Source organism: Brassica oleracea, chromosome C5, assembly GCF_000695525.1.
Source record: "Brassica oleracea var. oleracea cultivar TO1000 chromosome C5, BOL, whole genome shotgun sequence".
In the NCBI taxonomy this organism is placed as follows: domain Eukaryota; kingdom Viridiplantae; phylum Streptophyta; class Magnoliopsida; order Brassicales; family Brassicaceae; genus Brassica; species Brassica oleracea.
The window spans coordinates 3312282-3325972 of NC_027752.1; the positions used below are offsets into that span (position 1 = coordinate 3312282).

Sequence of the window (13691 nt, forward strand, 5' to 3'; positions counted from 1 at the left end):
TTAATGTAATCAGAGTACTTAAGTACCCTTAATGTAGTCGCCTCTTTCCCCTTAAGGACACGTTAATTTATTAGGCAGAGTTTGTCATGTTAAAAACGACTGTGTATAAGCCCAATGGCATGGGAAGGTAAATATTAAGGAAAAATCAGGGTTAAGTACTAATTGTACTTCAGTTTTAATAGATTAGATTAGAAGATTGTTAGATTCAAAATTTTCAATTTAGTACGTACCTCATATACTTTTAAAGAAGTCATTTGTATGATTGAAGAAGACAAAAAAAAACATCGTAATATTCAGTTTAATGAAACATTACACTTAAAATTTGAAAGATAAGATCAAGAACCATAATTAACTACTAGAGTTTAGCAGAACACCACACTAATTGGTCATTTGTACTCTATGATTATCTTTTTACATAAAATCGAGACATGTTGGTCATTTGCATCATGTATACAAACTACTAAAATCAAAATGGCAATATATAATTATCATCGGTTTTTCATATTCCCAATAAAATATATAAGAAGTCATGGAGCTATTTTGAGTATAATGATACAAACATTACTCTAAATGATTTTAGTGGCTTGGGGATGAATTATTAAGTCAACCATATAGTTAAACCATTGTTTTGTTAATAGATTTTATCATATATCAATAGAATAAATAGATTAATAGATTTTACAGTATATCAATTGAAATCTGTTGAAATTATAAAATAGATTTTTAACAAACGCCCATCTCGGTTTAATAAACCAGTTTCGTGTCTATCAAACCAAATTGAGTATTCGTGAATGTATAAATATTATGGGATTCTATGAAATTCATTTGGTGAGAAAACATTTCCGGAGTTATTGATTGTATATTTTTTTTTTGTATTTTTGGTAGGTGTAAAATTGTTACGACAATTATTGTTTCCTAAATTATGTAGTTTTAAATTCTAATATACTTTTTGAACAAGTCAAATCCCTTAATATGACGATTTTAACTATTATTTCTTTAAATTTGGAAACACAAATAAATTTGGAATACTACCATGGAATTACATATAGCAATCATTAATGTAATATTTTTTGCTGCCTGATTTATCATCGAATATTACAATTACGGCAACTTTAAAATTGTAGTGGAGCGCAAGTTACGTAAAATCAAATAGTGAGATTTTGCTATCATTATGGCGATTTGCTTGCAAAAATTGTAACCCTAAACTCATGTTTCTCATGTTTTTTCTCTCTTAAATTCATAATAAATTTATATTAGTCTTTGCTCACTCTTATAGATTTGATTTTCCATAAGATACACTTAATTACACCTATCAATTATAGAAACTTAAAAAAAAAAACAAATAAGCTTACACTATATAAACATGCAAATTTTCGTTCCATAGTTCATTATATCTAATATTTGTGACTTTTGACTTTCTAATATCTATAGATTAAAAGTAATAATTTTTTATTCACTCATGACAATGTATGATTGCCATATGAATATTTCAAATTAGGAAATGTGAAGCTAAATATGACACTAATTCCGGTTATATATGTACTCATTAATATTGGCTGAATTTGTAATGAGAATTCACTGTCAAAACCAAAACATATATTAATATTTTTGATCGCCACTGATTGATTTTGAATTTAATTTCGTTGACTAGAATCTCAGTTTGTTTCTTATTTAGCACTAAATTTATTTTTGATCGTACCAATATATATATATATATATATATACATATTGTTGACTTGATCATGCAAAGCAACCACTAAAAAAGTTTTGGAAAGCAATCACTAATCTATTGTTTTGGTATGATACATAATGTTCTTTTATATTGTTTTTTGTGTGTTACAAGCGTTCAAGAATATTAAATTTTATAATCGTTTACTTGGAATTAATTTTGTTATATATATATATATATTTATTTATTTAAAGAAGCATTCATGTTGCACACTATTGTTTTGGTATGTTACATTTATGGTTCATATTTATATAATGTCATTTGTATATGAATATTAATCATATAACCCCTAATTGATTTGATAGAAGCATTGATCATGGATTATGACGCCGATTGAATCTTATCTTTTGACTGATTGGACGATACAAACTTACAAATACCATTTAATCATTTAACTTAAGCACCAAGACTCTAAAATTAAGGAATTCACACGTCAAAAACGTCAATTTGGTTATATTCGATCAGCTTAATTTTCAAAGTTAATATTGTTTCCTATATGATGATTTCTTAATTATAGTGCTTTCCATACTTTTAAAATTGACAACTAAAATTAATTACATAGCCCAGGCAAATTTCGCGAATAATCCATGCCACTAATCTTGCGAAATAATATATTTTGATTGACTCAATTATTGTGGCATAAATTAAAAGTTTTAATTTCTTTTAGTCTATTCATCACCATCTAGTATACTTTTAAAAAATTCATTTGTATGATTGAAGAAGACAAAAAAAAACATCTTAATTTTCAGTTTAATGAAACATTACACTTAAAATTTGAAAGATAAGATCAAGAACCATAATTAATGCTAGAGTTAAAACACCACACTGATTAATTCTCAAGTTAAAACACAAGAAAGAGATAATCGAACTTGAACTATTGAAACCTGACCTCCTTTTTTTTCCAAATTGAAATTTCATTCATAATTAAAATACCAAATTCATACAAAGCTGCCGCATAAACAAGAGCCCATAGAAAGCGGCAACTAGAACCCACACAGGGGTGACTTAAACCCACACCGGGATGACTCAAGGATAAAACAAAATCAACTCCACAACTAGAACCAAACAAGCGGTTAACAAATACGAAGCATGAACATATAACATAACGACTAGCAATCTTTAAAACTAAGCAATGACCAAAGATTGGGAGTTACCGCTGCTGCCCTTAGCCCGCCACCCGGTAACCTCCACTTCTGCATCCAAACCACGACCTATCGTTGCTGCCTCACTAGCCAAACGATAAGACCAAGAACCGAAAGCTTTAAAACTCAACAAGGGGAACCGTTGCTTGGTCCACGCGCCTTGGAAACTGATGTGACATTATAAAAAACGTCCAATTTCATACAAAGAAGCTCTCTCAACACACCAAGAACCAACTGATGAAGCCTTGCCAAATGAACCTCTCTGGTATCACACTCGAAGGAAGAAACCAACAGTAAGCAACCATTAGATACATTACCCTAGAAGAAAGACTGCTAATACAATTGTCATACGCCGTGAGTCTGGCCGTTGCTCCATGGAAAGCCGTGACCTTCTCCGTCGAAACGAAAACAGGTCACGTTTTGTCAGCCACAGAACACCAAGCATCTCGACAAAGGATTGAGCAAAGGTGAAGAGAGCAAAAGAAAATAAGATCAGGAAAAGGAATGGAGCCTCCGGCACCGACAAAAAACGCCGGACCGGAGCTAGATTTGTTTTCAGAAGCGGCGGCGAGTTGAGAGAAAAAGGGACTAGGGTTTTTTTTTGTGTAGTTGTTATCAACCTGACCTTAAGTTTAATGAAACATTACACTTAAAATTTGAAAGATAAGATCAAGAACCATAATTAATGCTAGAGTTAAAACACCACACTAATTAATGCTCAAGTTAAAACACAAGAAAGAGATAATCGAACTTGAACTATTGAAACCTGACCTTAACTTCTCTTCTCTTGAACTTGTCTGAGTATTATACGAAACTCAACATTTTCGCGGATTCCTAACTGCGACAAATTTTGTAGAAACAAATACTCATATAACTTGGAAACAAAATCAAAGACGAGTCCCACAAATAATTTGTGCCGTTGTGGAAGTTGTTCTTTTGAAGACGCGTCAAAGCCAAATGCAAAGTTAGAAGCGGGACCCATTAACGACTTGCGATCAGCAACTTGACAGATCACGTCATGTGGTCGACCGAAGAATGTGGTTGATAAGCTATCTTTCTTTAAGTATCTTCCTTTGGATAGTAGCGTTTGCGTATAATATAGCTATTTTTCTTTGTCGACAATTTCCAAGAGATGTTCACGCAATTTAATAGCTTCGGAAGTCAGAACACAAAAATCAATCACGTGGTGCATGAACTATCACGCGGTAACCAATGTACTCTAGAAAAACAAAGGAAAATACCGATATATAAATAACTAACTTATATGGTCGCTGAATTAATACTCGTTTAACTGATTACAATTTGGATTTAAGTTTTATGTTTTTAGCGGGCAAGACTATTTCTTCTTCCCTCTTACCACATTATTATCTTTCAGAGGGAAAGAAATTGATTAGAGGGAGAAAGAGTCTGTTTTTTTTGGTTTGTATAATACATTCGATCCAGATCGATCTTTCTTGGCTTGCCCGTGGGCCGTGGTATCCTGACGTCCCTCCCGCTACGACTCGCTGTACCTTTCTTTCCTTGTATCTTTTTTTTCATGGATTTGTTATGTTCTTTGATTCTGGGTTGAGTTTTAATAATCTTTCGCATGGTTAATTTATATTCCGTTTGCTTGAGTCTGAATCTCTACTTCTTTGTTGGTTGGGCACAGATCCCTTTTCTATGAGGCTTTTTTTATCTCTTATTGATTAAGAGTTAATATGTCAACATGAAAGTGGAGCAACTCAGATGAAAAGGACGATGGTGATTTTAGATAGATTCAATTGATTTAAGGAGGATTCAGTAGAAATTGGCATCTTTTATAAAAATGGACCAATAAAGAGTCTCTTACTTGAATCAATTGGTGTTTCTCAGTTCTAATTCACCGGCGGTTGTAAGAGATTCAAGCCTTTAGCGGTGGTTGGTAGCGAAAGATTGAATATGAAGAGTAAAAGATCAAGGCGAAATAAAGTTTCAAGATGAGGAGTAGATTGAAGCCTCGTCGCTGGTAGTGGTAGGGATTTCCACCGGCGGTGAAGCGAAGGGTCGAGATAGCATGTCCCAGTTACGCCATGTAGGGAAGATTATTTCGCTATGCTACACATGTTTCATTCTATGTAATGTTTATATTCTTTATATTTAATAAAATCAGAAGTTGACAAAAAAAAAAAGTTTTATGTTTTAGCTATATAACACACAGTTTTTGGGCATAAGGATACATTGGTCAGGCGTGCCGCGTGCATGCTGAATAATATTCTTTATTTTTTTTTAATACTCCCTTCGTTTCTGAATAAGTGTGGTTGTAGAGAATTTTTTCGTTACAAAATAAGTGTCGTTTTCGATTTTCAATGTAAAATTTATTAGTTTTATTCAGTAATTTATTTTTCTATTGGTTGAAATATGGTTAGGTGTATTGGTAATTGTGTTTTTGTATAGGAAATATACAAAATTAATTGTTTCCTTAATCCGTGTGCACAGACCCAAAACGACACTTAATATGAAACAGAAAGGAGTATATGTTTATGTGTTTTTATGAAAACATATTTTTTTTGTATAATAAACATGTTATTTTGTATTATCAATTTCTCATAATTCTGAATCAATAGTATTTTTTAAAGTATATTTTTTAAAAAGTTTGCAATTCATTATTGCTAATTAATAAAAAATAAAATTGTATATAAAACTTTAAACATATTGAAACAAAATTTTATTTTAAAAGGTATACTTTTAGGAACAAAACAAGCCCAGAAGGAACTCCAAACAAAGAAACACAAAGTTAGATTGAATCTCATAATTGAAAGAGATGCCCAGGAAATAGAGGCCCAGTCGCTGAAATAGGAAGGTGATTAGAATCACAAAGGCTATATGAATACGATCCTTTTTTGTCAATCAATAGAGTAAGGGAGAGCGGGAGAGGATAGTTCTAATATAAGACAATGTTGTCTTAGGTTAAGCTTCTACACCAAGTATCGATCAAAACGTAACTTAAGAAAAACAATCTCATGGCTTGCCAAAGAGGAGAGGGAGAAGACGGTCGTCCTCAAGTAAAAAAGTTCGATGTAAGTTTTTCTTTCCTTTTTTGTTGGAATCTCGTCTATGATTTGATTTGTTTGGTAAGAAATTGCAAACCTAAATTGATAATTTTATTCCTTAATTAGGGTTTTGATTTACCCACTGATGGTCCTATGTCATCTCGTAAACATGGGTTGATACACTTTGAGCACGCGCGGTACTGGCACCCTGAAGATGAAGCGTTTGTTAAGGTTTATGCCCAGCTGGGACTTCATCGTTACAATCTGTTAGAGGTAATATATAATCTTGTTTCAAATCTTTTTATCAGTATTTTTCTGATACATTTGAGATTATCTTGTTTCAGGGGACTAACATTCAGTTCTTACACTTAAAGAGTTACAACAGGGGAATGAATTGCGGTGCTGCCCCTTACTACCTCTCCCTGTTTGCAGACTGTCCAGATTCTGGTCGTACGCTTCCTTTCCATGCGCTTGTTAGTGAAAACCGCATTGGTTGTCTGGATATCTCGGTCCCCATAGCTAGACCCCGATGTTCAGAGGAGCAGCCTCGACTTTGCCGACCAACCTACACGTGTAGTCCTCTGCCTCGCTGGCCCTCCTCAGAGATGTTTGCCCAGCGGCGTTTTTACAAGGTAAACACAATTGAATTAACACCTATTAAACACAATTTTGATTTCCCCTATTCATGTGTGTTTTCATTGACTTTTTGTAGTTGAATGAACACGAGCTGCGAAACACTGATTGGGTTCGTTTGTATTTGGATCTTGCACACAGTACCTGCCATAGGGGTATGACTGAGGTAAGTTTTATTTTATTTTTTTTGCATTGTTGTTTGTTCTATTGATTATTGCCGATCATGAAATTTTCTTTTGTCTTTTTTTTTTTGCAGAGCCAACTCTCTGATTTCTACATTGAGCAAGTGGCCATTCGAAGTCTCAGTGATGCGGATCCGCCGAGTCTCGACTCCAAGAGCCTTGTCGTCTACATGGTATACAAAGACTTGGCCAAGGATCGGCTTGGTGAGCCGTGTTACCGCAAAGCCATCATTAGACGGGTCTACGAGGAGTCTTCACGATCATTGACTTTCCAAGGTAAGCATTGGAGCTTTTCTGAGGAGAAGGAGAAGAAGAAGAAAAAAAAAGACAAGAAGAGATTTGCACTGCTCAAGAAACGTTTAGGTGTTTGCGGAGCCTGGCGTTTGGGGATCGATGTCTACAGGAAACGTGGCATCCGCTCTTCTTCGACCACTCGTTGATCAGTGATTTATCCGAGTACTATTACTATGTTATTTTGTGCTTTTTGTGTGTTAAGTGGATCAGTCTCTTAGTTCAGCACTTATGTCTTGACTTTTTTTTTTCTTACAAAAAAAATTTGACTTTTTTATGCATTCATCTATTTTGTCATATTATGTCTGCAATTTGATAAAAAAAGACTGAATGATTGGTGACCCGACATTCTTTTTCTTTTAGAGGAACATTGGGTCTCAGATGTGTTTATCAATGAATGTATCAAAAAGATCTCTGCACACTGATGCGTAAAGTGGTACGATGAGAGTTAAGACATCTCTTTACATGATATCAATCATTCTTCAGATCATGTGGTTACTCTTCAGATCGGATTGGCTAACTTGGTGGATGATGATTCTGAAACGTCAGCATTGCTTGCTGTCAAAGAAAAAATATCCATTTAAAAATATCAACAAAGAAAGTGGCCATACAAAGAAATATGATAAAGAATCTTACTTGTAAGAGAGATAATGTGTAACACACGATCACTTGCTACTACTGCCATTCTGATTCTGAAAAGCCACAATCCAAGTAAATTTTTGTATTTCTAGAATTAACCCTTTTTTTTAATGTAAACTCAAACGCAATGCTTTTACCTTCACACGCCGCTTGCGGATTATAGGGCACACAAAGTTGGAAAGAACATGTTGAGGACTTTGATCATCTCTTATGTGTTCTTCATGCTCACCTTCAGCTCTAAGCACCATCAACATAACCCTAAGTGGAACCCGAACATACCCACCGTTGCCTACATGCCTTCCATTGCTCAATTTGCACACAACACAGTTCTCTTTTGTACTCTTCCACTGAAACAACCATTACACCATGATATCCCGTGACATAAGAATTTGGGGATAAAGGACCATAGTAGATCTGATCCTTCATTGATTTCCGCCAAAGATGACGACAAACAAGCAAACTGATTGTACTGTATATTTCCCATTATTGATGAAGTGCCATCCATTCCTATCTTCCATCTGAGTTCTACTCAAAGAAATACTTTCAATCATTTTTGCATCGTGTGATTCCACCAAAGTCCTAAATGCCTGTAGATTCCATGTTCGGGATTTCTGTTTAACGAGAGAATCCACTGTGAGGTCTGGGTAACTGTTATGAAGGTTTTTGTTAGCTGGTCTCGGGCGAGTGGATGGGATCTAGGGATCATTCCATACTGAAATAGATGATCATGTTCTAACCCTTTTGATTATTCCTTTACAAATCAGAGATCTAGTAGAGATAATACTCCTCCAGCCATATGACGGGGAATATGAGCGAATCGGTTACAAGGGTGAAGCATTCCTGTAATACCGTCCTTTGAAAACTCGAGAGAAAAGGGCATCTGGCTTCTCGATCAGCCTCCACAACTGCTTTCCAAGCATCGCCGTATTAAAATCAGTCAAGTCCTTGAATCCTAGCCCACCATTATCCTTATGTTCGCATAATTTATCTCATGATTTCCAGTGCATACCTCTTGTACTTCCACCTGGACTCCACCAAAACTGAGCTACTGCACTCGTTAATTTCTTTACTGTGGCTTTCGGTAACCGATACACAGACATCACATGATTTGACAGAGCCGTGATCACCGATTTAATAATCACTTATTTTTCCTCCCTTGGTGAAAAATCTAAACGTCCATCCACTTACCCTATTATTTAGACGCTCTTGTACAAAGCCAAACACTTGTACCTTAGATCCTCCTAGACTTTCTGGCAGTCCTAAATAAGATCTCATCCCGCCTAGGTTCTGAATTCTCGAAATATCTCTCAACTCTTGGCGACTGGTTTTTTCAATCTTATGTCCAAATTGAATTGATGATTTCTGAAAGTTAATTTGTTTCCCTGAAACAGCCTCATAGTCCTTTAGAATCCTGAGAATAGTTTGACACTCTTCTTTGTTTGCCTCACAGAAGAAAAGACTATCATCTGCAAATAGCAAATGAGAAATTGCACACGCTCTTGCTACCTTCGTACCAGTTAATTGTTTTTCCCATTCCGCTTTTTTTTTTATATTTGTAATTAAAGATTCAGTACACAAAATAAATAAAGAAGGGGATAAGAGATCCCCTTGACGTAATCCCCGTTGAGGAATTATAAGGTCTCTTGGCTGTCCATTGATAAGTACCATATATTGAGCTGAAGATATACACCCTCACATTAATTTAACCCAATGTGGATCAAATCCTATTTTTTTGTAGGAGAGCTTCAATAAAATTCCACTCTATCTGATCATATGCCTTACTCATATCCGTTTTAATTACCATAAACTTATTTTGACAAGACTTATTAGTTCGCAAACCATGAAACATTTCCTGCGCAATAAGAATATTATCCGATATTAACCTTCTTGCCACAAAGGCTGATTGTGTTTCCGAAATTAGACGGGGAAGACAACTTTTCAACCTTTGACACAAAACTTTCGAGATAATCTTATAACCAACGTTACATAAGCTTATCGGCCTGAGTTCCGTCATCCTTGAAAGGTAAATGATAATTTTTAATATCTAAAATAACTTTCGATGAATCTCATTAATGAAATCCATATTTTTCAATAAAGGATAATTTATTAAGATTTTTATAAATGCTATATCCAATAAGAGGAGTTTTGTAAAACTTTTTATAAATACCTTGTCCAATAAAGGAGAATTTGGCAAAAACCTAAAATTTTATGAAATCCCTATCCCGATAAGCCCCACTGAATGTAAGTGATTGATTTCGGTTCGATTCGGTTGAAATTTCAATGATATTTAACCAACATCAATAATAGACAAACTTTATATTATACATGTTTTCTACTGACATGGTTTTCTTATATTTTTGTTTAAAGTATAAAATAATTTTTTATTTGTTTATCACATACGTTCCAAGCATATTAATTTAGAGATTCCTGATTACTTAGCTTATGTGATGAACAAAATAACAAAGAAGAATGTGTTTCATTTTTTGTTTTACTGCATATTTTTAGAATGAATTTAGACAAATTGTACACAAACTATACTATAATCCACAAAGAATCACATTCGCCACATTCTTCTTTCAACTTTAATCATAACACAATTGGATAACTGTCAATGTATATATTATGCTGAATAAACTTACACTATTAATCAATAGGGCTAATACCTTTTTCTGTTTTTAAATGTATGTGTTGTTTGATTAAAACGTTGCTTTCAGAAATATATATCTACATCGATATCTATATTTTCTATATTACATATAAAACTTTATTATAATATGATTACATTTGGTCTATTGTACTCGTTTACTATATGTATGTTTCCCAGATGTTTCTTTAGCCAATAGGTTCGTTTGCTAATATCAAATCGATAGGGCCAATAGATTCGAGTTAATTATTGCTAAAGAGCCAATGTTATATTCGGCCGTTATTATTTTTGTCCGTCTGTTTAACTCTAGAGCAAATTAATATTACACTATGGTTTGGCTAAATTCATTGTAATGTTGTCACCTCATCAATTTACTTTGTAATTAATACAAAATTGAAGTTACTTTTGTAAAATAACTTATGATTTTATAGCGTCGAAAAATTTAAATAAAGGCAAAAATTTCTCCCCGCAGAAAGAAGATATACAATAAATATGCAAGAGATAATATTTATTATAAAGAGGGAGAAGAGAGATGAGATGTAATGATTATTTGATTATAAACTCTTCTTCTTATTTTGTTATACAAAAGAGTGAGATGAGTGATGGTATTTATAGTGAACAACAATACATAAAATAACAAAGATGGTGCTTAATTTGGTAAATGAGTGGGTGATCATAGTGCTTGATGAGTAGATGATCATAGTGCTTGAGTTGGTAAAGGAGTGGATGATCATTTCAATGTTTAACTTATAACACTCCCCCTTGATCATTCATCTTGTATTACGTAGTGCCTCGTTAAAAACCTAGTCATGGAAACCCCAATGGGAAAAACCATAGTAAGGTAAAAAGAGTACAACTACATAAGCTCCCCCTCGAATGAGCAATCATAGATCTCTTTATCCATGTTAAAGCGTTTCAATACTCGTTTGGTATATGTAGACTGGTGTACAAATATACCCTTTCGAGAATGTTCAATTTGTAATCCTAGACAATATTTTGTCTGGCCGAGATCTTTCATCTCAAATTCTCCTTTCAGATAGTTTGATGCCTTTTGGATTTCGTTTTGAGTTCCAATAATATTAAGATCATCAACGTACACCGCGATTATCACAAATCCGGATGTTGTTTTCTTTATGAAAACACAAGGACACATAAGATCATTCGTGTATCCTTTTGAATCTCGCTAAAAGATTAACAGCAAAGGATATGTCAGGTCGAGTACAATTTGCAAGATACATAAGAGCTCCAATTGCACTTAAGTATGGAGTTTCAGGACCAAGTATTTCTTCATTTTCCTCAGATGGTCGAAACGGATCATTTTCAACATTAAGTGATCTAACGACCATCGGGGTGCTAAGAGGAGTTGCTTTATCCATGTTAAAGCGTTTCAATACTCGTTTGGTATATGTAGACTGGTGTACAAATATACCCTTTTGAGAATGCTCAATTTGTAATCCTAGACAATATTTTGTCTGGCCGAGATCTTTCATCTCAAATTCTCCTTTCAGATAGTTTGATGCCTTTTGGATTTCGTTTTGAGTTCCAATAATATTAAGATCATCAACGTACACCGCGATTATCACAAATCCGGATGTTGTTTTCTTTATGAAAACACAAGGGCATATAGGATCATTCGTGTATCCTTCTTTTGTTAAGTGTTCGCTGAGACGATTATACCACATTCGTCCAGATTGTTTTAACCCATATAATGATCTTTGCAATTTTATTGCACATAACTCTTTAGGTTTGGAACTTAACATTTCTGGCATTTTGAATCCATCTGGGATTCTCATATAGATATCAGCATCTAATGATCCATATAAATATGCCGTAACGACATCCATGAGACGCATTTCTAAATTTTCATTGGCCGCTAGGCTCATCATGAATCTAAATGTGATTGCGTCCATAACAGGAGAATAATTTTCCTCATAATCAATTCCTGGCCTTTGAGAGAAACTTTGGGCTACGAGACGAGCTTTGTATCTTGTAATCTCGTTTTTCTCATTTCTTTTTCGGACAAACACCCATTTGTACCCAACTGGTTTTACATTTTTGGGTGTGAGCACAATAGGTCCGAATACATTTCGTTTGTTAAGCGAATCTAATTTGACTTGAATTGCATCTTTCCATTTTATCCAGTCATGTCTCTTTTGACATTCATATACAGACTTTGGTTTTGGATCTTCGTTTTCTTCATTTATTTCCTTTGCTAAAAGGTATGAGAAAACGTCATCAATATCATCCATCTCATTTCGTTTCCATATCTTTCCATTATGGATGTAATTGATAGAAATCTCATGATTTCCTTCAGGTTCAAGATGCTTTATATTGTCATTAGATTCACAATTTTCTTCGTCCAAAATATTTTCTGTTATTTTGGGAGTATCATGCTTTTCACATTCCTTACGTTTTCTAGGAAGTTTTTCCTTTGAACTAATAGGTCTACCGCGCTTTAAACGTGTTCCTGATTCACGTGTATCAACTGCCGTTCCACCATTTTGTGGTATTTCAATACGGGCAGGAGTATTTGCAGCGGGTATATGTGATTTAGTTACCATTTTGGTATCAGCAAATGCATCAGGTAGCTGATTTGCTATATTTTGTAAATGCATGATACGTTGAACTTCTAGTTCTGATTGTTTCGTAGGAGGATCAAGGTGTAATAACGATGGTACACTCCATTTGATCTCTTTTCCTACTTGTTTATTGTCTCCCCCTAGAGTTGGGAATTCTTTCTCATTGAAATGACAATCGGCAAGTCGTGCCGTAAACACATCACCAGTTTGTGGTTCTAGGTATCTTATTATTGATGGAGAATCATAGCCAATATATATTCCCAACCGTCTTTGCGGTCCCATCTTTGTACGTTGTGGTGGTGCTATTGGAATATAAACCGCACAACCAAAGATTTTTAGATGAGAGATATTTGGTTCTTTTCCAAATGCTAACTGTAATGGGGAATATCTATGGTATGCACATGATCTTATCCGAATTAGTGCTTCTGCATGCAAAATAGCATGTCCCCATACAGAGGTTGGGAGTTTTGATCTCATGATCAATGGCCTTGCAATTAGTTGCAGCCGTTTAATTAATGATTCTGCCAAACCATTTTGTGTATGAACATGAGCAACAGAATGCTCTACTTCAATCCCTGATACCATACAATAATCATTAAAAGCTTGGGATGTGAATTCACCAGCGTTATCTAATCTAACTCTTTTAATTGGATAATCTGAGAACTGTGCTCTTAATTTGATTATCTGAGTTAGAAATCTCGCAAATGCCATATTTCGAGATGATAACAAACAAACATGTGACCATCTACTCGATGCATCGATTAATACCATAAAGTAGTAGAATGGTCCATACGGTGGATATATTGGTCCACAAATATCACCTTGGATTCTTTCCAAAAAC

At 34.4% G+C, this 13691-nt stretch overlaps 1 protein-coding gene across 1 annotated transcript; it reads left to right on the forward strand.

The window, feature by feature from the left end:
- Positions 1 to 5801: 5801 nt before the first annotated feature.
- LOC106293380 (UPF0725 protein EMB2204-like) lies at positions 5802 to 7495 on the forward strand. Its single transcript, XM_013729064.1, has 6 exons — positions 5802 to 5909; positions 6009 to 6155; positions 6227 to 6514; positions 6595 to 6681; positions 6772 to 7188; positions 7437 to 7495. The coding sequence occupies exons 1-5, from the start codon at positions 5853 to 5855 to the stop codon at positions 7135 to 7137; spliced, it is 945 nt and encodes a 314-aa protein (XP_013584518.1). The 5' UTR covers positions 5802 to 5852; the 3' UTR covers positions 7138 to 7188; positions 7437 to 7495.
- Positions 7496 to 13691: the final 6196 nt, after the last annotated feature.

Coding starts and splice junctions, on each gene's coding strand:
- LOC106293380 (XM_013729064.1), top strand. CDS start 5,853: ATGGCTTGCCAAAGAGGAGAGGGAGAAGACGGTCGTCCTCAAGTAAAA. Junction 5,910..6,008: donor CTCAAGTAAAAAAGTTCGAT/GTAAGTTTTTCT, acceptor TTCCTTAATTAG/GGTTTTGATTTACCCACTGA. Junction 6,515..6,594: donor CCCAGCGGCGTTTTTACAAG/GTAAACACAATT, acceptor GACTTTTTGTAG/TTGAATGAACACGAGCTGCG.